We start from the raw sequence: 27,534 nt of genomic DNA, 5'->3' as shown, positions 1-27,534 counted from the left end.
CATCCTCATTTTCAATCTTATGAAATACTGTATGTCCACGACAGCAATTTGGAACAGACCAGGGTTATGTTTACCACTAGACGAAGTTTGTCCATACGGGAATATGGTTCTGTTGTGTTTAGTCTGACACTTCCAGATGGTTTGTGAACACACAGCCTCTTCACTAAACATTAGCCGTTCACCACAATTTCATATTCACCCCACCTTCCACTTATGACTTTTGAAGTCTTATAGCACTCCTCTCTCTCCTCTCACTCCACCGAGTCTGATACGCATTACTGTCACGAACACACAGCTCTTGCTCTCTCCTGTGTTCTGATCACACACACATGCAGCTCAACACCGTCATGCCAATCAGCCCGCCTTCACAAGTCCCTCATCCTCAGTCACCGAGACCGGTCTCCCATTGGGATTCAGTGTACCTGCAGTGCATGCATTTCACCACATGGTGGCGCTGTAGAGTTTGAGTGGCAGATTGGAACTTTTTGGGTCTGTGTATTCAAAGAAGACTCGTTTTCAAAATATATCAAGTACAATTTTGTGTGGAACTTGATTTTGAAGTTGCTCTCTACATAAACATTTAGAATAATCAAAAGTATCGCGGTTTTATCGCGGGGGATTAGCGGGCAATGAACGCTTGCCAATCTGTTAGTATGAAAGAGCCAACAATGCATCAAAGACGCTCGCAGACGCGTCGCAGAGCCAAGAAAAATATCTAGCATGCTAGATATCCACAGCTATCGAACGACTCAACCTCATTGATGTCATGTGCTATAGCCAATCAGAGCGAGGCATGGGTTGAGGTCACTGAGGCCATGTCCACACGGACACGGGTATTTTTATAACCAGAGTTTTTCTCTCCTGCGTTTAAAAAAAAAACCTCCGTCCACATGAAAACGCAAAAACAAGACATCAAGCGCTGTCAAGAGCATGCAACACCAGCAGGCGGCGATATAAACCTAACCGTAAAGCCACGTTAGCCAATCAGAAGCCATCAGCGGTGCAAAAACTCCGGTTTCGCTGTCTACATGACAACACCAGCGTTTCAGAAAATACTCACCCTGGCAGGGGTTTAAAAAAATGTTCGGTTTCAGTGTCCTGATACTGCGTTTCCGTGTGGACGAACGGCCGAACCGCGTAAAAAAAGTCACGGTTATAAAAATACCCGTGTCCGTGTGGACATGGCCTGAGTAAATCTTATTTTTTCTTTTTTTTGAGTTTTTTTTCTCAGAGCAAGTCATCGCGCAAACAGTTAGCGCTAGTTTCTGTCTGACGTCAATATTCGAGTGTTGTGTTCTTCGTCTTCTTCGCTGGGTATTGGCGCGCGTGTGCTGTTTCGCGTCATTTCCGGTTCGTTTTATCGCGTGATTTTTTTCGTGACAAAATTACCAAGCTAAACTAAATCTTAATGAAAACTCATTTTTGGAGATATCATTTGGGAAACAACTTGTTCAGATTTATGGCTTTGGTTTTCTCACAGTTTTGGAGTAAAACATGTTGTGGAAAATAAATATATAAAAATATTTTATAGTATTTTTATGGATTTGTTTGTGATAATAAATTTAAACTAATAAAAACTTTTTTCACTTCAGCAATAATCTCACAAGTGTTTTTTCTTTAAAAAAATAAGTCTGTGCTTCAAAGCATTCGAGATTTAGGCAAGTAACAGCTCGCGCTAGTGCAATCTCCTCCTCTGGTGTTAAAAAAACTAGTCAGGATTTACTACAGACATGCATTGAAAAGTCTTCCTAAATCAGTAACTTCACCAAGACATAATAACATTTATAACAGAAATATGAAAGCAAAAGTGAAGTTTAGCATTTATATATATAAGCACTCAGAGTCTAATCTGGACCCATAAGCCTTGGGCCGGTATCACTGAAGGAAATTATCTCATCGTTCATCGTTCATTGCTCTTTCATATCTCAGCCTTTTGAAACTCTCATCATCCTCTTATGGCAATAATAAGCACTGATCTGGAAACAGTTGGCTCTGCAGACTCTGCTCTTCCTCATTAGAATAATCCGAGGAGTCTTAGCCTTTCCGGATCAGTCATTATCTTACAGCCCTGTTCGTAACGTCTATCATTTCCCTGGCTCCTATTTAGTTTGTTAAACGCAGCCATAGATCCATCAAAGGCCCGTTAATGACTTTCTAAACCTGACAGGTCCATGTAAGGTTTTAATCATCTCCAGAGGGGGAAACTGCTTTAAATGACCGCCCGCAGATGGCCATCTTAGTTTCGCACATCATTTGCTTCCCTGCCACGGTCACAGGCACAACATTTTAATGAGCTTTCCACGTGCAATGATTCTTCTGTCAGATTCATCCGTCATTCGCTGTGGAGGGGGCGGGCCAGAGGTGGGGTGGGCGTGGCCTGTTGAAGGGGGAGTTACGTGATTGTGATGGAGATCATGTTTTGAATTGGTTGCCATGTGTGTTGTGTGTGTGTGTGTGTGTGTAAAAAGCATATTTCTCCATTTGACAGCCCTTTAAAAGTAGCTAAGTAGACATGTTATTTTTTTTGTAGCCAACAGATACAATACAATTATATATTATATTGATAACACTTTAAAATAAAGTATAGATAGGATATTGTTGGATAAATAAGATTTATGTATATGTGACCAGTGTTAACAATGTTGTTTTTTGTTTTTTTTAAGTAATGCATTACAATATTACATTGCTCCCTAAAAATGTAGCTAATTATGCAGTCAATTTTTTATGGAAAGTAATGCGTTATGTTACTTGTGCGTTACTTTTTCTCTGGGCTGGGCTTGCCTCTTTGTTTTCAAATAGCAAAAAAGTTATTGCATTTTTTTGGCAAATGTAAAGGCCCTTTCACACCAAAAGTGAAACGATTAAGGAAATGCACATTCACATCTGTACAGTAGAGGGCGCAACTCAGACAATAATGTTCAGCGCTCTTCAACAAGAAAAACAAAAATCTAAAGTCATGTCTGCTTATTATTAGTGTGGTTGATTTGGACCATCGAAGGTCAGCAATAAAGACATTGCTTACTAAACTGAGATTTAAGAAAAATGTGTGTGTGGCTTCGACAACCAGATGCATTTACACTTGTCCAGTTTGATCTGTAATGCATTTTAAAGCACCTCCTGAAGTGGTTTTAGTGATCAGATTTAAACCTGTTAAGAAAGTCTTTCGGATTGTGTTTACACCTGGTCTTTTCACAATCGGATGACCATTGGATATACGAAAAAATGCAGGAAGTGAGAAGATGTAAATAGGCCCATAATAATGCTGTATTGTATACTGCAAAACCTTAACAGATTGAGTAAGGTCATCTGGATAAATGAAACAACTGCAGAATTATTCCCATAGTAGCCTATTGTATATGCTGTTTGACAGTCTTCCTCAGTAGTTGTTCATGACGTGTGTGTTTGCAGTCAGGTGCTGTGTTCGGGATAAAGAGGAGCGCTGGGATATGATCACTGAGGCTGTCATCTCAGTGTGATCTGAGGAAGGGAGGATGTCCTGCTGGCATGTGTCCTTGCTTTAAATTCAGGTTTAGGGGTTCAGTGTTGAGGATTTTCTGAGAGATAAGAAGTTTAAGTTTAGATATGAACACATTCTAAAGGTGATTTTGATTAGGTTTTGGTGCTTTGGTTTCATTCACAAGATGCAATGGAGTGCATTAGTGCCCGTCCACTTTAGTAGAGATGTTGATACTGTATTTTCTCCATTCATTTCCCCCATATGGATTTTTTAGTCTATGTTAATAATGCGTCATTAGTGGATGAAAAAAAACCCAAAAACTCAATTTTATTCGGAGGCCCAAACTGAACAAATATTAAATTTGATGTAGCTATTTATGGTCAAAAAAGATATGTGAAATTCTGATTGCTTGTAATGTAAATCTATCTATGAGATTTTTTTTTATAACAACACAACAGGCTACTTAAATAAAATATCAGTTGACACTCTGTCAATAATGTCTTAGAAAGTTTTATGATCATGATCAAAGCTATAGTTTTAAAACGTAATGCAATGCAATACAATGATTGATGGAACAAAAAAAGCCTTCCTTAAAAGCTTGATGATCATGATCACATTTTAACATGATCGGTCTAAAAAAGTAGCCTAAATGACATGATGGTTAGTGTATGGTGATAGCATTTGACGAAGGTCCCTCCTGGAGTGACTTTTCCTCACAAAACACGTCTCATCGCTTGCGATTTCTCTTTTACTTTCAGCCTGGCATCAGAAGCCCAGTTGGTGGCTCTCAAATTGTGCAAAAATGACTAACTAGTCTACTTTTCTCCTCTCAGACGTGTGTAGCGCGCGTCTAGGCCGAGCGCGGGAGAAAGTGCAGGTGCGAGCTGAATGCTAATGACGTTTCCCGGCTCGTGACTCATCGACTGCGGAGTGCAGTAAATGACAGATGAAAAACAGCGTTGTTTAGCATGCTTAGAAGCTGGTGTTTTTGTGAATGGCGCTCCGTCGGTTCAGAGTCAATGTCTCGTGCGATTCGGCTCCCGACGAGCGCGTGACTCACATATTCAGCTCGAGATGAATGAATGTCGAGGGGAAGAGTGACTCGCGAGTCGCACACAACGAGGACGCTAGTTTCATGAATATTATTGTGCAGCAAAACTTATTGAATGTGAGCTTGAGATTCTTTGATTTGAAAGAATTTGCATGCATAATAAATTGCCTAACCTTGACAGTTTTTTATGCCTTATGTATGTGCCAGATTTAGACTAGCCTACTGTGTTCTGTTTTGAAATATTGAAGATGTGCATTCAGAGCTTTGAGCTTCTTAAAGGTGCAATGTGTTATATGAGGATTTATTGACAGAAATGCAATATAAGATCCATAACTAACGTTATGTGTTCAGTGGTGTATAAAGACTTTACTCAATGAACCGTTATGTTTTTATGAGACATTTATTTAGGCTATATCTAGGCTACCTAACTGCGGGCACCGGGCGGCACCCCCTTCATGTTTCTACTGGTCGACAATTTGATCATGGAAGCATTTTAAGTCGTTTCCAAAACCAGAGAAAAAAACTATATTTTTATTCATTGTTATTTTTTTATTTGTGTGTAGTAAATGTGTCTAGAGGATGCAGAGGCGCGCGCTGTTATTCTGCTCTGATTGGTCAGACGGCTCAGTCTGTTGTGATTGGTCTACTCTGCTCTGATTGGTCAGACGGCCAAGTCTGTTGTGATTGGTCGATCGGTTAATGCGTGTGTCGGAAACAAAACGACTATGACCATATCTGGATTTCAGCTCCACTTGATACACAGTGATACGAATAGTAACAATGCATTTACTCTCAGCATGTTCCCATGACAAACAAATTCCATTGGAACTGAGACTGACTTCACATGTGTGTTTGCGCTTTCTGTTCTCTAGGGGTCGCCCTCCAGGGCCGCAGTCTCTCTTCATCTGGGAGCATGTTCTAGGACGGACCCTGAACAGCAACCATGAAAAGCTTAGGGGCCAACCGTAGCCGACATCTGTCAGACACCTGTGACCCCACCGCGGGCCCCCAGGAGCCCTTGTGTCCCTTGGCCCCGGACCCCCATGCTGCCTTCTTCCTAAGCCCCACCGTCAACCATTATGGCACTCTGGATCCTCACCTCCATCATTTTCCCGTTTCCCCCCCGACGACCCTGCAGTCGGACTGCCTGTTGCCTCTAAACAACCAGCTGACCAACAGCAGTACTTTCCCACGCCTGCACTACAGCAACCAGCCGGAGCAGAGCGACTACACGCAGGTACTTCTGTTTCTTATCTATGTAACTTATTTCTTACCTATTGTAACTCAGGCCCCGTCCACACTACTGCGTTTTCGTTTAAAAACGGAGACCTTTTGCTACGTTTGCACCTTCCGTCCATACTAAAACGGGAAAAACGAAGGCCTAAAACGGAGAAGTTTAGAAACGCTGCAGCGCCGTTTTGCGTTTTGAATCTCCGGAGGGTGTTTTAGTGAAGACGGGACAACACGGAGGAGTTCAGAAACGCTGACGCAGAGGCTGACGCTCGGCTCTATGGCCCCGTCCACACTACTGCGTTTTCGGTTAAAAACGGAGAATTAAAACGAAAACGATCTCCGTCCACACTAGCGTTTTACCTGCGTATTAGAATTGATCTCCGTCCACATTAAAACGACTGAAAACGCAGATCACGTGACCATTCACCAACACTGGGCATGCGCGCGCCGGTGTAAACAGTGGTTGGCGAATCAGGGAAAGATATGTCATGACTGATGACACCCAATCATAGAGCCGAGCGTGAGCCTCTGCGTCATCGTTTGTAAACTCCTCCGTTTTGTCTCGTCCACACTACAACGCCCTCAGGAGATTCAAAACGCAGCTGCAGCGTTTCTAAACTTCTCCGTTTTAGGTCTTCGTTTTTCCCGTTTTAGTGTGGACGGGAGGTGCAAACGTAGCAAAAGGTCTCCGTTTTTAAACGAAAACGCAGTAGTGTGGACGGGGCCTATGATTGGGTGTCATCAGCCATGACTATGAACTTTGAACAAGGGGGAATTTTCATGCCCCACTGCCCCCCTCGCCCCAACACAACGCTAAAGCTTAAAATGTTCAAATTTATTGAAGTAACAAGTATTATCTAAATACAAACTAAATAAACAAAAACAAAAATAGAGAAAATAAAAGTGCTGCTGTGTCAAAATGTTAAAAAAAAGAAAGAAAAGAAGAGAAATCCATTTGGCAAGACAGGTGAGGTCTATTTAAAAACATTAAAATAGACATAACATATGCTACTGTGTTTCATATGGGATTAAAATGATGGGCAGTGTATGAGATATAATCTAATGATTAATTATGTCAATATTCCTTTGTTCCGATCAAAGCATTTGAGCGAAGAGCGATAGATATATTTCTGATAGATTCCTCGGCTCGCTCATTCCGCTCAGGGTCGCGTGCTCAACCCTGCTTCCAGGTTTTTTCTAGTCGACTATAAGTTGCTTATTTAAGCCATTAGTGGACAAATCGCCCCTTTATATTGATTTGATAACTTAAATGAGCTATACAGGATAACGATAAAGCCGCACTCAAGCGTACGAGCCGGCAAAAGTGAATGTGTAAAAAATAGCGAGGAGGCATTTAATTGTTTAGCCTATTAATAAACTGGTGTTTTCTGCGTCGCTGCAAAGATGAAGATGCGATGCGGACTCGCCATGAACGAATAAAGATATAAAGACATGGAAAAGTTCCTTCCGTTGGCGCGCCCCTCGGGTGGGAAATAGAGACGTGACAGGTGGGGCGCGCCAACAGGACGAACTTTTCCCCACACTTTGAGCAGCGACTACCATCTGTAGTTAGGGGGCCCCCTAGTGGCGGCGGGGACCTAAGCAGCCGCTTAGTTAGCTCATAGGGAGAGCCGGCATAGATATGTATATAAAGGCTAGATATGTCGTCCACCCTGCTGGCCAATGGAGGTCGACGTCTGCACCTGGCGGCCATATTGTCACAGGCAGCTCGCTCACTCGTAACATTGTGTTAATGGTACATGTACTATTTAAATAACCATAACTTTTAATAACTTTAATAACCATAACTTTAACTTTTAACCATAACTCAATTTTCTACCAATTTTCAAACGGTCTGGTTTGTTATAAACGTCAGAGATGTAGTTATGACACAGCATACTTATGAATAAAAAGTGTATAAATAAATAATCATCCAGATAATTATAGCCACGTTAATAACGTTTGTAAGAAACCAAACCGTTTGTAAATCCGTCAAGATTTCAATGAGATAAGAGTATTTTGTGTTTGTGCTGACCACTCATCTTACATCAGCTTGCCTGTGACAAGATGGCCGCCGGTGATGACGATAGAAACTCCACCGTAACACACCTAGCCTTTATATACATATCTATGACAGCCGGTGCACGCGGCCACGAGCTACACAGTTTTGAACATACGTATTCACGCAGCCTTTCGAAAAACCGGGACATTCAGTGTCCCGGGAGAGTGCTTAAATTTCCCGGGACAGGTTAATAAAAAGAAGGACAATCCCGGTATCCTTCCCTGATTCGTCAATCACTGTTTACATAGGCATGCGCATGCCCAGTGTTGGTGAATGGTCACGTGATCCGCGTTTTCAGTCGTTTTAATGTGGACGAAGATCAATTCTAATACGCAGATAAAACGCCGGTGTGGACGGAGATCGTATTTGTTATAATTCTCCGTATTTAAACGAAAACGCAGTAGTGTGGATGGGTTTACCTATTATCAAACTTTTGCTAGTATATCTGCATAATTTGATGATGATGTGATTCGTCTCCTCAGGGTTGTATGGCTCAGACAGGCAGTCGCTCTGGCACCCTCACGTCCTCCATGTCCATGGGTTTGGGCTTGGGACTGGGCGCCCCGGCCATGATCAGCAGCGGCACGGCCACCATCTCCTCCGCGGCCGCCGCCAAGATGAACCGGCTCCCGGCGAACCTTCTGGACCAGCTGGAGCGCCACCTACCGCTACAGCGCGACGGGTTTAGCACGTTACAGTTCCACCGGCGCAGCCGCGGCCAAAAGCCGCGCAGCGAGAGTCCCAGCCGCATCCGAAACCTGGTCCAATCCGTCCAGAAACTCTTTGCCAAATCGCAATCGCTGGAGGGATCGGCGGTTAAAGGGAGCATAACCGCTGGCGACGCGGCTAAAGCGAACCGGCGAAGCAAAAGCAAAGACCGCGCTAAGACGGAAGGCACCAAACGGCGTCCGCGGCCCAATCTCTCAGGCTTCTGGAGCTCAGACGACGGTTTAGAGGACGATCCACCGACTCAACCCGCCGCCGGGCCGCTAGCAGTGGCGTATCGAAACCCTCTGAGCATGATGTCGCTGGGAAGAGCCGTGTCGGACAGTCAAGCGCCACCCAGACTGAATCCACAGGGCTACAACACCATCGCTGCGCACACTCTCAAATCCTCCAAGAGCAGTGGAGACCTCAAGCCTCAGGTCAGCCTGGCCGCCGGGGGCCAATCGGGGGACAGCGTGCTGGTCAAGAGAGGCTCCTGGTCAACGCTGACCCTCAGTCAGGCCCGACAGGTGCTTCAGAAGGGCTCCGCAACCATCAACCAGACCCTGCTCAAGTCCAAGTCCTGCCACGGACAGGAGATGATGACCTGCAACTTCCTACAGGTTAATGGCTGGCTCAATCATTTCATCATTTCTTCCCTTAAAACTTATCTTTGATCACCAAAATGACATATTTAGACGTTTTTTTCCTTGAGGAAAATAATAGTAATGCCTTAAAATGGCTTGAATGTAACTCAACAACCTCGCCCTCATTTAGTATACGCGGTTCTATGAATATGCAAATGAGCCTCGCCTCCACTCACTCACTCACTCAGCTCAGCTCAGAGATCCACTGGTTGACGATCACACGTTGATCTGATTGGTTACAAGGTAGTGTGTGATGTCAGAAACACCAGCGATTTCAAACCATGTTTTTGAGACTGCAGTTTTAAGGATGGTTTGTTAATGGTTTGTCTTCATTTAAAACACCACATACTGTGGACATATAAAGCTTGATTTTCACCACGGGAATAGTTTAAGGAATAGTACACCCCAAAATGAGAATTGCCTCATCGTTTACTCATTCCAAACCCAGAAGACTTTTGTCGTCAAGTAAGTATGATTCTTCTGTTTACCATATTTGAGTCCCATGTACATTCACTGATCAATGTTGATATGTGAATAACAGCCTAAATTAAATCAGTTAATTCAGTCATATGAAGCGATTGTTTCTCTTCAGAACACTCGGATTGAACTGCTCGATTCATTTGTATCAGTGTTGTAGTACTCGAGACTCGGACTCGTCTCGGACTCGGTCTCGAGACCATATTTTAATGGTCTTGGTCTTGTCATGGACTCGTGTCCATTTGGACTCGGAATTGACTCGTACTCGAACATTTTTTTTTTTTAGGACTCGGAATTATTCCACTCGAGTTCAATTAAAAATATTTTTCATGATTATTAATGTATGTTAATAAAATATTTCTTTAAATTGATTGACACGCCCAGTGATTGGTGATTTTCTAGTGCGCAACTGCGCATGACAAACTTTTTACCCTTTATTTTTTGCCTTTTTACCCTAAACTGATCATATTTTTTAAACTCTAAGTAAATTCAGGAAAAAAAAGGATTTCTCTAAGTAAATAAAAGTAAATTAGGTAATCAACCCTCACTGGTCTCGGTCTTGACTCGGACTCGTCTCTCTCTGGTCTCGGTGTCGACTCGGACTCGAGTGAGGTGGTCTCGACTACAACACTGATTTGTATAGAGTGTTATGATCTCTCTAGAAGCGTCAGAGTTTTGAGTGAACAGAGTATTTTTTTACATTTTGTATTATACTTATTATTTTTTTATTGTTTATAAATAATGATAGAATTATTGTTGTTACCTATTACTGAATTTAAGTTCTATATTAAATAATATTAATAAATATTTTTATATGATAATACATATTTTATTTTATAAATATTTTATTTATATAATAATAAATATTTTGATACAAATATATATAATATTTGTTAAAATATATGATTTGCATAATAATAAATATAATAGTAAACAGCATAAAAAATATATTTAAATATTTTGTGATCATAAGTAAGTGCAATAATAAGTGCAATAATAATAAATAATAAATATTTTAATAATAACCACAATAATAACACATATTTATTAGAATATGTATATATATATATATATATATATATATATATATATATATATAAAACTAGTATTAGAATTTATATAACAATAATATTTGAACAATAATTGACATTATTAACATGAATGGTATTTCAAGTGTTATCTTGAAAAAATATATATTTTTCATATTTTATGCATAAAAAATAATACCTATTTGTGAAAAACATATTATTGATATTTGAGCAGTTTTAAATATTTACAAATATTTCTATGATAATCAATACACAAAAGTGCAATATTAATAACAAATACAAATATTTCTATACGTATTAAGTACAAATATTTTCTACAAATATGTATTAATATTTGTATATTATATTAATATGTATTAATATATTTACTAAAAAAGTCAATTTATTTTAATATTGTGGAGAGAGAGATTTGATTTGAACAAAAATGTGTTGTCATTCTGAATGGTATTTCAACAGAAAACCAAAACCAACATTAATGAAAAGAACTTGTCATGCATTTTACGCTTTATTTCAAAAACTTTTAGTTGAGATCTTTGCCTCAGATGCATTGTGTGTATTGTAACAGTAAGTGTTTCGACAGGTGCCTGGAGGCGAGTGGAGCGGGACGCTGGGTAAAGCAGGGGCCGCGGGAGAGATCCCGTGCAGACGCATGCGCAGCGGCAGTTACGTTAAAGCCATGGGAGACGTGGAGGACAGCGAGGACTCAGACGGACCCCCTTCACCCAAACCCTCGCCCAAGACCGCAGCTCGACGACAGAGTTACCTGAAGGCCACCCAGCAGTCCCTCAGCGACCAGCAGCCGCCGCTACCGCCCCGCAAGTGAGTCCAGCATCAAACACATCATCAATGCAGTTTAACCCTTGTGCTGCATTAGATTTTTAACACCGTTGAGTGCATTAAGGACCAAAAATGGCCACATATTAAACATTGCCTAAAATATTATATATTATTATTATTTTCCACTTTTACCAAGTTAAATCTTTTAACCAGCATCAGTCCTCATCATAACTACCAAAAATGTATTCAATTTCAGGATTTTAACCCTTTAATTACCAGTTTTGTTTGCGAAACCATCGATTTGTATTAGAGGAGGAACCACAAAAATTCAATTATTTTCAATAAACTAAATGCAAAGAGAAAACTTTAGATTTGGATTATCACAGTCCAACTTTGCAAAAAAATCCCACTTAGCGCGTTAGAGACCAAAAATGGCCACCTATTAAACATTGCCTATTGCCTAAAATAAGGTGCATTTCCACCCATAGGGAATAAATATGTAGTGACGTCATCTGGTGGAATACACTATGTAATGCAAATATAATGCTTTTGCTTCAAAATGAAAGGATGTTTGTGCAAAAATCATGTTTCATGTATTACTGACAGCCTCGGATTTAAACAACGTTTTAATGGGTTTCAATGGGCCATTTTTGGTCTTTATGGTGCTGAGTGTTACTATTTGATCTACACAGTGTGTGTTATACATATTTTGCAAAATGGGATCAAAAAAAAAAAGCATTAAAACAGCCAAAATGGTCAAAGAAATTAAACTGCAAAAGACCAAAAATGTCCCTAATGCAGCATAAGGGTTAAGACAAATCCAGACACACACACACACGCCTCCACATGCATGCATGATGACTTTAAATGTGATTCTCTCTGTGATCATTGCTGGACTATTTAGATAGATTGATAGATTTCTTTATTGCCATTGTACAATTTACAAGCAAGGTAGACAGTTAAGAATAGTTCAAGTACACATGTGATCCTGGACCACAAAACCAGTCACATGGGTATATTTGTGGCAATAGCCAACAATACTTTGTATGGGTCAAAATTATCGAATTTTTTTTTTTAGGATATTAAGTGAAGATAATGTTCCATAAAGATATTTAGTAAATGTCCTGAATTTAAAAATATATTTTTGTGAGTGGATGCAGCAAAAAAATAAATAAATCTCAATGTATAATGTGTATTGCAATGTGCAAAAAAAATCTAAATCTCAATTTCAAAAAAATGACCCTTGTGACTGGTTTTGTGGTCACATATTACAATCAAAGCACCCAAACTGCACGTTAAAAAAAGGCCCATCACACAAGGAGCATTATTTAGTGCCTCATCTTAATCAAATGCAGTCCTAAATTGAACATTGACGGCGCTATCAGGGACATATTCTCTGTGACCAGCAGATGGCAGCATGTTGATTAGGATTGGCGCTATAAAGCTTCATATCTGAAGTGGTCAACCATAGGATGAGTCCAAATGATGTTTATTCTCATTAAACAAGACTCACTTCATCCACGATGAAGAAAAACTACAAAGGATATCTCTTTAATATCTCAATTGTTTCTCCTAGAGTATATGGTGAGATTAAATGGAGGGCAAATGGAGACTTTTGCTGAAAGTCTTCCTGCTTCTCATGTGGTTCTTTTTGAAGTAATAACTGCATGCTTTCATACAAACTTTCATTAGAAATGCCACATGCACATTGCATAATGCTTACTGTGAACATAATGCTTACTACAGTAATATAGTATACACTACATATGAAGTATAGTAAAGTAAGTATGCACATACATTATGCTTGTATTCAATTTCAAACATAAACACGATGCAGTGGTTCGCAACCAGGGCTTTAGCAAACTTACACATAATTTAAATTAAACTACTAGAATATATAAACAATTTTATTTAAATGTTATGTTATAAAATATTTATCCTTAATTCTTATCCAGTAAATCACGGATGACTGGAAAAGTCATGCAAATTCATTGGCTAATAAAAGTTGGAACCATAAAGACCATTTGGGTGTGGAAAACTTGATTTCCTCCCTATTTACATTAAAATCAATCATTTCATAAAAAAGGACTGGATCGTTTATGGTTAACTCTTATTTGAAAAAAAAAGTCCCTGTGAATTGATCAGCAAAAGATTGCGTTTCTATTTACTGTATCACATTCTAGCGTTTGTCACGCAATAATCGGTTGAGCCAGTGTTGATGAACCTTAGAAACAGACATCAGTCTTCCATATAACAGCCCACCCTTCCTATACACTTACTAGCAGACAGATTCCCAGTTGGTTCGGAGTGGTTTGGTCTCCTCTGCAGACCGCCACATCAGTGCCGCAGCTGCACAGGTCAGTGTTTAAGCCCCGTCTCCGCCTGATCACGTGACGCATTCTCACTCTATACCAGTGTTGTAGTCGAGACCAGTGATGCGCGGGTTGATCCGAAATGAGCGGGTGCCTGCGGTCACCCGCGGTTACGGGTCATCCAAAAATGTTTTTAATGATGGTCGGGTCGTTTGAAAAAAGATGCTAATTAAACATTTGTATTAATATAGTACTAGATACAATTTTTGATGAAATATACAGCTCTACACATTATTGGCTGAATAACACGAAGATAACACACAAGCTCAGTCTAAACAGTTCTCGGTTCTGTACTGGTGATTCGAGAACTGAGAACTCGTCCCTGTGCGTTCGGTAGTACGCAGTATCAGCTGCTCGTGTTCATCACTTCTCTCAACAGTGGCACCAACATGTCTCGGTTCAGTGAACTGTTGGAGTTACTGGAGTAAAATATAATTGAGGATATTGTTTTATTTCGATTCGGAGGGACTGTCAGGCATGTCTGAAAGTGAGTAACTTTAGTAACTTGTGGATCAGCACTGACGCAAGACGCGAACTGTTTCGAACGATTCAGTTCGATTTAGTGTACTGGTTCAACCGGTTCACTAAAAAGAACCGGTTCAAAAGAACGATTCGTTCACGAACCGGTGTTGTGCCTAATTCCGACCCCCCGGCAAAAGACTACCCCCTTTCGCGTGCACGCGGACAGTACCGTCGTGTTTCCGGTAGATGGCAGTTAAAACACGCAACGTTCGGTTAAACGCTTCACTGATCCCCACTCCAAACGTTCAAATTGAAGAAAATCTGTTATTTTCCTGTAGATGGCAGTATAAACTCAGAAACGTAATTGCTTTTCAACCCTAATCGTAAAGGAAACTGGCACGTCCGTAGCAAATCTCTTTTGATAAACGCTTCGATGGCGTAATTTGTTCCATTTTTTCTTCTTCTTTTTTTCTTTTCTGCTTAGATGCAAACCAAGCTATGCATTATATTGTCACTTACACCGAAATGTTTATAATATTCCAATAAATTTATGAAATAAAATACATACACAAGGATTTTGTCTTGGTACTGAAGCTTCCAGTGCACATAATACAACAAGAAACATGATAATAATAAAATATGAAAGTATAAAGACACGATAGGTTTAGTCATAATGAACTTTAACAGATTATGAACATATTTATTTAGTATTTTATAAATAATTTCTTTTCTCTAAGTACACAAACGCTGCCTAAAATGGGTCTGAACACCAACACAAGCAGCAAAACTGTTACATTTCACTCTATTAACATGGACAGATTTAGTTATAAAGGGGGTATTATTTGGGCAGGCCGTTTTTACCCACCTGCCTGGATTATACCCCCCAATTTCTTCTCTCTAAATACCCAAATGCTTCCTAAAATGGGTCTGAACACCAACATAAGCAATACTGTGTGTAAAATGCTATATTTTACTCTATTAACATGGACAGATTCAGTTATAAAGGGGGTATTATTCGGGCAGGCCGTTTTTACCCACCTGCCTGGATTATACCCCCCAATTTCTTCTATCTAAATACACAAATGGTTCCTAAAATAGGTATGAACACCAACACAAGCAGCAATACTGTGTGTAAAATGCTATATTTTACTCTATTAACATGGACAGATTTAGTTATAAAGGGGGTATTATTTGGGTAGGCCGTTTTAACCCACCTGCCTGGATTATACCCCCCAATTTCTTCTCTCTAAATACCCAAATGCTTCCTAAAATGGGTCTGAACACCAACACAAGCAGCAATACTGTGTGTAAAATGCTATTTTACTCTATTAACATGGACAGATTCAGTTATAAAGGGGGTATTATTTGGGCAGGCCGTTTTTACCCACCTGCCTGGATTATACCCCCCAATTTCTTCTCTCTAAATACCCAAATGGTTCCTAAAATAGGTATGAACACCAACACAAGCAGCAATACTGTGTGTAAAATGCTATATTTTACTCTATTAACATGGACAGATTTAGTTATAAAGGGGGTATTATTTGGGCAGGCCGTTTTTACCCACCTGCCTGGATTATACCCCCCAATTTCTTCTATCTAAATACCCAAATGCTTCCTAAAATGGGTCTGAACACCAACACAAGCAGCAATACTGTGTGTAAAATGCTATATTTTACTCTATTAACATGGACAGATTCAGTTATAAAGGGGGTATTATTTGGGCAGGCCGTTTTTACCCACCTGCCTGGATTATACCCCCCAATTTCTTCTCTCTAAATACCCAAATGGTTCCTAAAATGGGTCTGAACACCAACACAAGCAGCAATACTGTGTGTAAAATGCTACATTTCACTCTATTATATGGACAGATTTAGTTATAAAGGGGGTATTATTTGGGCAGGCCGTTTTTACCCACCTGCCTGGATTATACCCCCCAATTTCTTCTATCTAAATACCCAAATGGTTCCTAAAATGGGTCTGAACACCAACACAAGCAGCAATACTGTGTGTAAAATGCTATATTTTACTCTATTAACATGGACAGATTCAGTTATAAAGGGGGTATTATTTGGGCAGGCCGTTTTAACCCACCTGCCTGGATTATACCCCCCAATTTCTTCTCTCTAAATACACAAATGCTGTCCATGTTAATAGAGTGAAATGTAGCATTTTACACACATATTGCTGCTTGTGTTGGTGTTCAGACCCATTTTAGGAACCATTTGTGTATTTAGATAGAAGAAATTGGGGGGTATAATCCAGGCAGGTGGGTAAAAACGGCCTGCCCAAATAATACCCCCTTTATAACTGAATCTGTCCATGTTAATAGAGTGAAATGTAGCATTTTACACACAGTATTGCTGCTTGTGTTGGTGTTCAGACCCATTTTAGGAACCATTTGCGTATTTAGAGAGAAGAAATTGGGGGGTATAATCCAGGCAGGTGGGTAAAAACGGCCTACCCAAATAATACCCCCTTTATAACTAAATCTGTCCATGTTAATAGAGTGAAATGTAGCATTTTACACACAGTTTTGCTGCTTGTGTTGGTGTTCAGACCCATTTTAGGAACCATTTGCGTATTTAGATAGAAGAAATTGGGGGGTATAATCCAGGCAGGTGGGTAAAAACGGCCTGCCCAAATAATACCCCCTTTATAACTGAATCTGTCCATGTTAATAGAGTAAAATAGCATTTTACACACAGTATTGCTGCTTGTGTTGGTGTTCAGACCCATTTTAGGAAGCATTTGGGTATTTAGAGAGAAGAAATTGGGGGGTATAATCCAGGCAGGTGGGTAAAAACGGCCTGCCCAAATAATACCCCCTTTATAACTAAATCTGTCCATGTTAATAGAGTAAAATAGCATTTTACACACAGTATTGCTGCTTGTGTTGGTGTTCAGACCCATTTTAGGAAGCATTTGGGTATTTAGAGAGAAGAAATTGGGGGGTATAATCCAGGCAGGTGGGTAAAAACGGCCTGCCCAAATAATACCCCCTTTATAACTAAATCTGTCCATGTTAATAGAGTAAAATATAGCATTTTACACACAGTATTGCTGCTTGTGTTGGTGTTCAGACCCATTTTAGGAACCATTTGTGTATTTAGATAGAAGAAATTGGGGGGTATAATCCAGGCAGGTGGGTAAAAACGGCCTGCCCAAATAATACCCCCTTTATAACTAAATCGGTCCATGTTAATAGAGTAAAATATAGCATTTTACACACAGTATTGCTGCTTGTGTTGGTGTTCATACCCATTTTAGGAACCATTTGGGTATTTAGAGAGAAGAAATTGGGGGGTATAATCCAGGCAGGTGGGTTAAAACGGCCTGCCCAAATAATACCCCCTTTATAACTAAATCTGTCCATGTTAATAGAGTAAAATATAGCATTTTACACACAGTATTGCTGCTTGTGTTGGTGTTCATACCTATTTTAGGAACCATTTGTGTATTTAGAGAGAAGAAATTGGGGGGTATAATCCAGGCAGGTGGGTAAAAACGGCCTGCCCAAATAATACCCCCTTTATAACTGAATCTGTCCATGTTAATAGAGTAAAATATAGCATTTTACACACAGTATTGCTGCTTGTGTTGGTGTTCATACCCATTTTAGGAAGCATTTGGGTATTTAGATAGAAGAAATTGGGGGGTATAATCCAGGCAGGTGGGTAAAAACGGCCTGCCCAAATAATACCCCCTTTATAACTAAATCTGTCCATGTTAATAGAGTGAAATGTAGCATTTTACACACAGTTTTGCTGCTTGTGTTGGTGTTCAGACCCATTTTAGGCAGCGTTTGTGTACTTAGAGAAAATAAATTATTTATAAAATACTAAATAAATATGTTCATAATCTGTTAAAGTTCATTATGACTAAACCTATCGTGTCTTTATACTTTCATATTTTATTATTATCATGTTTCTTGTTGTATTATGTGCACTGGAAGCTTCAGTACCAAGACAAAATCCTTGTGTATGTATTTTATTTCATAAATTTATTGGAATATTATAAACATTTCGGTGTAAGTGACAATATGATGCATAGCTTGGTTTGCATCTAAGCAGAAAAGAAAAAAAGAAGAAGAAAAAATGCAACAAATTACGCCATCGAAGCGTTTATCAAAAGAGATTTGCTACGGACGTGCCAGTTTCCTTTACGATTAGGGTTGAAAAGCAATTACGTTTCTGAGTTTATACTGCCATCTACAGGAAAATAACAGATTTTCTTCAATTTGAACGTTTGGAGTGGGGATCAGTGAAGCGTTTAACCGAACGTTGCGTGTTTTAACTGCCATCTACCGGAAACACGACGGTACTGTCCGCGTGCACGCGAAAGGGGGTAGTCTTTAGCCGGGGGGTCGGAATTAGGCACAACACCTGTCATGTCTATGATCACTACAGTCTGCAGAGAGATGGAGGCGGCAAGAGAAAAGGTGAAGACTGGGGAGTGGAAGCTGCGCAAATACACAAATAGAAAGTAAAAGTGCGGGAGACATTTGCTGAAATAATGAAAGATGATGACCAAAGTGCTGGCTTGCCTTTGTTATGTGTAGGCCGTCTTCTTGCGATGCTGTGTTGTTATACGTCTATGGCCCAATAACGCTCCGATGACGATGAGCATTTACTACTTTAAAAAAATGCGGTCAGGAAGCGGGTCGGGTACAATATTTTTTTTACTTTTTTTTGCGGTCCGAGTTGCGGGCGGGTAGTTGAAAACGTCGGTCGGTTGCGGGTTGTTTATACATTGACCCGCGCATCACTGGTCGAGACCACCTCACTCGAGTCCGAGTCGACACCGAGACCAGAGAGAGTCGAGTCCGAGTCAAGACCGAGTCCATAGAGAGTCGAGTCCGAGATCAGAGACGGTCGAGTCCGAGTCGAGACCGAGACCAGTGAGGGTTGATTACCTAATTTACTTTTATTTACTTAGAGAAATCCTTTTTTTTCCCTGAATTTACTTAGAGTTTAAAAAATATGATCAGTTTAGGGTAAAAAGGCAAAAAATAAAGGGTAAAAAGTTTGTCATGCGCAGTTGCGCACTAGAAAATCACCAATCACTGGGCGTGTCAATCAATTTAAAGAAATATTTTATTAACATACATTAATAATCATGAAAAATATTTTTAATTGAACTCGAGTGGACTCTGGAATAATTCCGAGTCCTAAAAAAAAAAATGTTCGAGTACGAGTCAATTCCGAGTCCAAATGGACACGAGTCCATGACAAGACCAAGACCATTAAAATATGGTCTCGAGACCGAGTCCGAGACGAGTCCGAGTCTCGAGTACTACAACACTGCTCTATACGCTAAAAACACGTTCCCCTCGAAACACCCCGATGCACGACCTGATCATGTGACACATTCTCACTCTACCATTTCACAAGATGTAAACAACACTGGTCCAGAAGCACTTCCTGTTTCAGTTTTTTAACGCTACATAAAAGCTGGGATAAAATACAACCAACAGAACATTTAAAACTGAATCTTAAAGTTAAACAAACATCTTTAAGATGTTTTCTTTACATGTGAAATGAAGAAAACAGTTACAAACTGAAACAGGAAGTGCTTCTGGACCAGTGTTGTTTACATCTTGTGAAATGGTCTATACGCTAAAAACACGTTCCCCACGAAACACCCCGATGCACAATGTCCAGCTCCACTAGAATCCTGCTGGAATCTTCACCAAACTTCCTTTATTTTATTTTTTTTATCTAGTTCCTAATGCCCTGGCTCTCTCACCTCGTCGATGATGCTACTAAAAATAAAGTCACTTTATTGGCTGATTGGAAAAGGGGAATTCCTCTTGAATGCGTTGTGATCGTACACTGATGCTCTTGTGTTTGCATTCCTCTCAGCTGTATGCCGCCTCTATGCGAGGTCTCCACCAATCGCAGCCTGGATAACCTGGACTGTTTGATGGCATCAGGGGACGCGGGTCTGCAGAACTGGGACACTGATGGGGGGTTCGGTCAGCGCTGCTCCACGCTGGGACGAGGGTCTAACATGAGACAGGTCACAGACATCCTTTCATTTATTTTCAATTATTAATGCATCATTGTTATCATTGCTAAGCGCATTGTAGCTATTAATACTTAGTTTAATGCACAATTAACTGGTGCACATTATCATAAATTAAACAGAACTTGAATTGAAGGAGGCCAGCCCTTACCTGACACCCTAGCAACCATATAGCAACCCCCAGAGCCCCCTAGTAGTCAAGTCATCTTCATTTATATAGCGTTTATAACCATATTGATTGTTTCAAAGCAGCTTTACAGTGATTATATACTCTCAGAAAAAAAGGTACAAAAGATGTCACTGGGGCTGTACCCTTTCAAAAGGTACACTTTTGTCCATTTTAGGTGCTAATATGTACATTTCAGGTGCTAATAAGGACATTTTAAGTGTTAATAGGTACATTTTAGGTGCTAATATGTACGTTTTAGGTGTTAATATGTACGTTTTAGGTGTTAATATGTACATTTTTGGTGTTAATATGTGCATTTTAGGTGCTAATAAGTGCATTTTAGGTGTTAATATGTACATTTTTGGTGTTAATATGTCCATTTTATGTGCTAATATGTACATTTCAGGTGCTAATATGTACGTTTTAGGTGCTAATAAGTGCATTTTAGGTGTTAATATGTACATTTTTGGTGTTAATATGTGCATTTTATGTGCTAATATGTACATTTCAGGTGTTAATATGTACGTTTTAGGTGCTAATAAGTGCATTTTAGGTGTTAATATGTACATTTTTGGTGTTAATATGTGCATTTTATGTGCTAATATGTACATTTCAGGTGCTAATATGTACGTTTTAGGTGCTAATAAGTACATTTTAGGTGTTAATATGTACATTTTTGGTGTTAATATGTGCATTTTATGTGCTAATATGTACATTTCAGGTGCTAATATGTACGTTTTAGGTGCTAATAAGTACATTTTAAAGGGTTAGTTCACCCAAAAATGAAAATTCTGTCAGTATTTACTCACCCTCATGTTGTTCCAACCCCGTAAGACCTTCGTTCATCTTCGGAACACAAATTAAGATATTTAAGATATTAAGATCGCTCCTGCATACAGTCCATAGGCTTCTTGAGGGACTGGCTCTTGTTGTCCTCGAAAAGTCATAAAAGACATTGTTAAAATAGTCCAAGTGACTACAGGGGCTCAATCTTAAGTTTATCAAACGACGAGAACACTTTTTGTGAGCAAAAAACAACAAAAATAACGACTTTATTTCAACTATTGGTTTATTTCTCCCTCTGCGCGAGTCAGGTTACTAGTTTAATAGCGTAAGCTTCTGTTATTGTACATCACACGCATCACACACACATGACCAGCGTCGGCCAATAGTGAGCCTACGTGTGACGTAGCTCTACGCAATCACACTACGTTAACTGACTTACAGGCTCATGGAGAAGGAAGTGAATAGTTGAAATAAAGTCGTTATTTTTGTTGTTTTTTTGCGCACAAAAGTGTTCTCGTCGTTTGATAAACTTAAGATTGAGCCCCTGTAGTCACTTGGACTATTTTAACGATGTCTTTAATGACTTTTCGGGGACAGCAAGAGCCAGTCCCTCAAGAAGCCTATGGACTGTATGCAGGAGCGATCTTAATATCTTAAATATCTTAATTTGTGTTCCGAAGATGAACGAAGGTCTTACGGGGTTGGAACAACGTGAGGGTGAGTAAATACTGACAGAATTTTCATTTTTGGGTGAACTAACCCTTTAAGTGTTAATAGGTACATTTTAGGTGCTAATATGTATGTTTTAGGTGTTAATATGTGCATTTTAGGTGCTAATATGTGCATTTTAGGTGCTAATATGTGCATTTTTAGTGTTAATATGTACATTTCAGGAGCTAATATGTCTATTTTAGGTCCTAATATGTATATTTTAGGTGCTAATATGTACGTTTTAGGTGTTAATATGTACATTTTAGGTGCTAATATGTACCACTAAGGTACCAATATGCAGCCTTTGGGTACAAAAGTGTACCTTTTGAAAAGGTACAGCCCCAGTGACAGCTTTTGTACCTTTTTTTCTGAGAGTGTAGGAAATTACGGCCATGTCCACACTATTGCGTTTTCATTTGAAAACTTATATTTTTCTCTCCGGTTTGGCCTTCCGTCCACACTGAGATGTTTCTGTTTAGCACTCGCAGAGCAAACGCTGAAATGTGTCAGAGAGGTTTTGCTGTTCACTCGACCTCAGGAACAGAGTGTTCCAGATTAAAAATGCTGTAAGACATCCTAAAGCTAGTTTAAGGAGACGTGGAGGGTGGGAAATCAGTTTGAGGGCATGTTATCGGGAGGAGATACTTGGCTGTTCGCCTACATTCCCTCTCAATATGCTGATGAAGACATCAAGAAAGCCAGTCGAGGGTCTGAAATGTTGATGATTTCTAAAGAGGGAAGAGCATTGATTTTTTTGAAGATCTACTTTGCCTACTGGGATTACTGCGAAGGCTGATGGATGTTTCATGGAGAAGTTGTTTCTGAGATTGGAAGAACGCTGTCGGAGAGTCAATGTTGGTGAATCAAAGGGAAAAAATTCCTAGGACTTATCTTGTGACTTCTTTTTTTAATTCAATGAGCTTTTTCACTTTAATTACTGCAGTTTGGTATGTTTGTCTATTTGTTTGTCAGGTTTATTTGTCAGGTTAATCTGTTGTGTCCCTGTGGAAAGTGTCAACTCCTGGATGAACAAACACAAACTTTCTCTTTACTCTTCACCATCTTAACGCTCATTCAGGCTTGAAAACTACCGCTGCTTTTCCTTCGAGAGAGATTGAAACGTGATTGTGTTTTGGTTGCAGGATAGTTTGGAAAGGTCATTTTAATCACAGAAGGACTCTTTCTTCCTGATGAATTTGGAGAAAAAAAGAGAGGACTATTATATTTCAGGTTTAAGACATCCTACTCTGGCTGCTTGAAAAAGCAAATCCCTTTGTAAATAATTTGTATGTCCTGCTTAAGTTATGGAAGGTATATTATATTATATAATAAATTACAAATATATAAATATTTAAAGGAGTTCACTTTTTAAAAAAAAATTGCTGATAATTTCACCCCCATGTCAGCCAAGATGTCCATGTCTTTCTTTCTTCAGTTGAAAAGAAATTAAGGTTTTTGAGGACAAAATTCCAGGATTTTTCTCCATATAATGGACTTCAATGGGGACCAAACGGTTCAAGGTCAAAATGACAGTTTCAGTGCAAACTGTTCAAAGGGCTTTTAACGATTCCACATGACGAATAAGGGTCTTATCAAGCGAAACGATCACTTATTTAATAAATAAATAACAAATTTTAAGTTTTATAAGCTCAAATGCTCGCCTTGCTCTGTTCTGTGACGCACGTTTGTGACTCTCCCGTTCATCAAAATGAACGAATCTTTTTCTGAGTCTTATGGTTCATTCAGTGAACGAAACGAACAAATTGACTCAAAATGAATGAATGAATGAATAATTTTATTTCTTTTCATTTCCTTTTCCTCTTCAGAACATGATCATTGATAACAGAGCATATTTAAACAAAATATAATAAAAACAAAATCTCAGCATGTTTAAAAGAGAAGAAAAAGAATATAGAAAAAAAAAGGAGAAGGAAGAAGCTAACTTATATTTACCTTCCCCTTTTACAAATCTAGATTTGAAACGGCTACTGTTTTCTCTTTACAAAATAACATAATTTAGAAAATAAATAAAAAATGAATAAAAAATAAATAAACAAATAAAAAATGAATTGATTTGTTCATTTTGATGAACAAGTTCGAACAGGAGAGTCATGAACGCTCACCACAGAACAGAGCAAGGCGAGCATTTGAGCTTATAAAACTTAAACTTTGTTATTTTTTTATGCCACATTTGTTGCATAGACCCAATGGAAACCAGTCAAGATTCACAAAAGCATGGAAATCTGCTGTTGGATTTAGCGCCGTTTGCTCTTCATGTCCGCTCCCGGCGCATCCTTCACGCGGGTCGATTCAACCTTCATGTGTCCTTTCAGGTGGAGCAGTGCTACGGGGGACACGCGGCTTACGGCCAGGTGGACTCTCACACGGTGGAGGCCTTGGATCTGCCCACACCGACCTGCTTCCGGTCTCGAAGCCACAGTTACCTGAGGGCCATCCAGGCCGGCTGCTCGCAGGACGACGATACGGACTCCGATGAGACTCCACCTATAACCTCATCCATCAGTAGCTATAACAGCGTCACCAGTGAGTATCGCACGCATGCAAACGCACCTTCAGAGAGGATCACATTAATGGATCTGCTATATACAAAGTTCTGTCATGAAACTCTAGATGCTTGCAATCATATTATTCTCTATAGGGCAAAGCTGATTGGTTCCTTCTGTATCAGTAGCCAATGAGCTCGCAGCTCAGCCCTCAAATACTGTTGCAGTGCGCTTTCAGAAACCCTCCACCTTCCCCAGCTCCACCTGTACAGATCATGTTCAAGGTTCAATTTATTTATAAAGCACATAATAATACAACAGGAGTTGACCAAAGTGCTGTACATAAGATACAATAAAATAAACTGTACATAACATGCTGTACAGAGGATTTATTTATTTATTTAGAAAAGGGACAGTGTACATTAATAAACAACATTCTTAAATATAAATGTACCCAAATTAGCCCAAAGGCCAGTTTTAGTGAGGATAAAAAATCAGTGAATCACAGTTAAATTCTACGCCTTTCTATCTCAACCTCTCAATAAAAACCAATTACACCAATACGTACTCATCGACAATCAGGTTATGGATAAATTGAATAATCATGAACAAATTATGGACAAAACATGGACAAATTTTACACATTTCCATGACCTATTGTTTCCAAAAACCTATTACATCATGGACAGTCCAATGCTAATGCAAAAAAGTAAGTCTTTAAGTGACCTTTAAACTCAATGATGGTCATGTACGTTATATTGTACAGCAGCAGCACACGGCAGTGTGTCGTGTGTGTGTGTGTGTGTGTATTGGCACTAGCGAGTCCCGTACTTGCAATAACAACAGCAGAAGTGTAGCTGATCTATTCCACCAAGACCAATGTCAAACATGGTCATATAATTATCATGCCAAACACTCCCGAGTTGTCATGACAGAATATAAACCACTTCAAAATCAAAAGAAACAAGTGAGAAATGTTTTGTGCAAAGAAAATCAAGCCTGTTTCTATGACAGTTATAAGTTTTGCACTTTTACCCATTCAATTCTCATTGTTGTAATGCATCCAGATATTGTTTTGTGTGTTTAGTTTTCATTATTTTCAATTTGGATTCTCATTTAGGGGCTCTGTAAAAAGGAAAACGTACACCAGCATCATGTTTTTTAACAAGATTCACTCTTTTATTATTCATTAATCTCAAACTCTATTGTTTTAAGACAAAGATGTACATCTGAGACATACAATTATATACACTGGTTCAAAAATTTAGGTTTTATCCACAAAAATATGAACCAGCACAACTGGTTTGACCATTGATCGTTATCAATAAATGTTTATTGAGTAGCAAATGACCATATTTTAATGATTTCCGAAGCATCAATGTGACTGTGAAGACTGGAGTAATGATGCTGTATAAAATACAGCTTTGATCACAGGAAATAAATTACATTTTACAATATATTCACAATACATTGTAATAATATTTCACAATATTACTGTATTTCAGATCACATTATGCAGCCTTGGTGAGAAGAAGAGACTCTTTCAAAAACCTTACTAAATCTTAGCAATCGCACTTCTGAATGCAGGTGCATGTCGTCCTGCTGTGGTTTATGACTGTGGGCCTGATTGATTTGGTCTTGTTTAGTGCATTTCAAACATGAAACACTGATGAAGGCCAGTGAATGAATGATGCATGTGACCATATAATCACTGAACACCTGATGCCAACCGCTGCAAAAAAACTAGATGCGACGTGGTTGTCACCAATCACAGGGATAGCGCTGAATTTGCATGTGCATAAACAGAAATCATAAGCTTTGATAATGTGGACAAAGTTCACGACGACAGGCAATATAAAAACTTTATGATAAGCACAGGCCGATCATCATGATGTCATTTTATTGAATCCAAAGTTGATGTCGGTGCAAACAAACAAGCCCTGTTTTTCTTTCAGACCTTAGTGTGAAGTCGGATCGCTTTTCCTTTGAGAGGTCGGCATGTGGGCAAGTCCAGACAGATGATCTGGATTCATGGTGTGAGAGTCAAAACAGCCGTAGATCATAAAGAGTGTCTCATGATGGTCCTCTTAAAGAGATAGTTCACGTGAAAAATGAAAATAATGTCGTCATTTACGAAAGGCGTATATACGTGCATGCATCAGGTCAGGCTTTTGGACAGATTTGGTCCCAGTTCATCATGTAAACTACAGGAATCATCATGTTTATTACATCTCAAACACTCTAAGAAAAAAAGGTACAAAAGCTGTCACTGGGGCTGTACCTTTTCAAAAGGTAAACTTTTGTCCATTTCAGGTGCTGATATGTACATTTGAGGTGCTAATATGTACATTTTATGTGATAATTTGTACATTTTAGGTGCTAATATGTACATTTTAAGTGTTAATGTGTACATTTTAGGTGCTAATATTTACATTTTAGGTGCTAATAAGTACATTTTAGGTGCTAATATGTACATTTGAGGTGCTAATATGTACATTTTATGTGATAATATGCACATTTTAGGTCCTAATATGTACATTTTAAGTGTTAATGTGTACATTTTAGGTGCTAATATGTACATTTTAGGTGCTAATGTGCATTTCATGAGCTAATATGTCTATTTTAGGTGTTAATATGTCCATTTTAGATGGTAATATGTCAGTTTTAGGTGTTAATATGTACATTTTAGGTGATAATATGTACATTTTAGGTGCTAATATGTCATTTTCATGAGCTAATATGTACATTTTAGGTGCTAATATGTACCACTAAGGTACCAATATGTAGCCTTTGGATACAAAAGTGTACCTTTTGAAAAGGTACAGCCCCAGTGACAGCTTTTGTACCTTTTTTTCTGAGAGTGAATGGCCAGTGCCAAGTGTGTAACAGAGTTGTTTCTCTCACACACGCACACACAAGTTTTCTGACCTACATTTGTACTGGTGGTGTCCTGCGGAGATGAGTCCTTGAGCTTAACGGCTAATGTTTTTCGTCCCATCATGACCGACTCTGGCAAAACTTCCACTGCAAATAAAACCTCATCTTAGG

The 27,534-nt window shown here is 39.2% G+C and overlaps 1 protein-coding gene across 2 annotated transcripts in view; it reads left to right on the top strand.

The window, feature by feature from the left end:
• dlgap4a (DLG associated protein 4a) overlaps positions 1-27,534 on the top strand; it is a 148,544-nt gene that overhangs the window by 99,570 nt on the left and 21,440 nt on the right. For both annotated transcript variants that reach the window (XM_089124466.1, XM_039652552.2), the window contains 5 exons: positions 5,381-5,745; positions 8,286-9,131; positions 11,262-11,500; positions 20,154-20,310; positions 24,316-24,526. In XM_089124466.1, coding sequence (XP_088980592.1) covers positions 5,452-5,745; positions 8,286-9,131; positions 11,262-11,500; positions 20,154-20,310; positions 24,316-24,526 — 1,747 coding nt within the window. In that variant the 5' untranslated portion in view covers positions 5,381-5,451. The remainder of the gene's footprint in view (positions 1-5,380; positions 5,746-8,285; positions 9,132-11,261; positions 11,501-20,153; positions 20,311-24,315; positions 24,527-27,534) is intronic.

This window comes from Pimephales promelas, chromosome 20 (genome assembly GCF_988280905.1).
Source record: "Pimephales promelas chromosome 20, fPimPro1.hap1.1, whole genome shotgun sequence".
NCBI lineage: Eukaryota > Metazoa > Chordata > Actinopteri > Cypriniformes > Leuciscidae > Pimephales > Pimephales promelas.
Note: the sequence above shows the minus strand (reverse complement) of the source record. Positions and strands in the feature narration are given on the sequence as shown.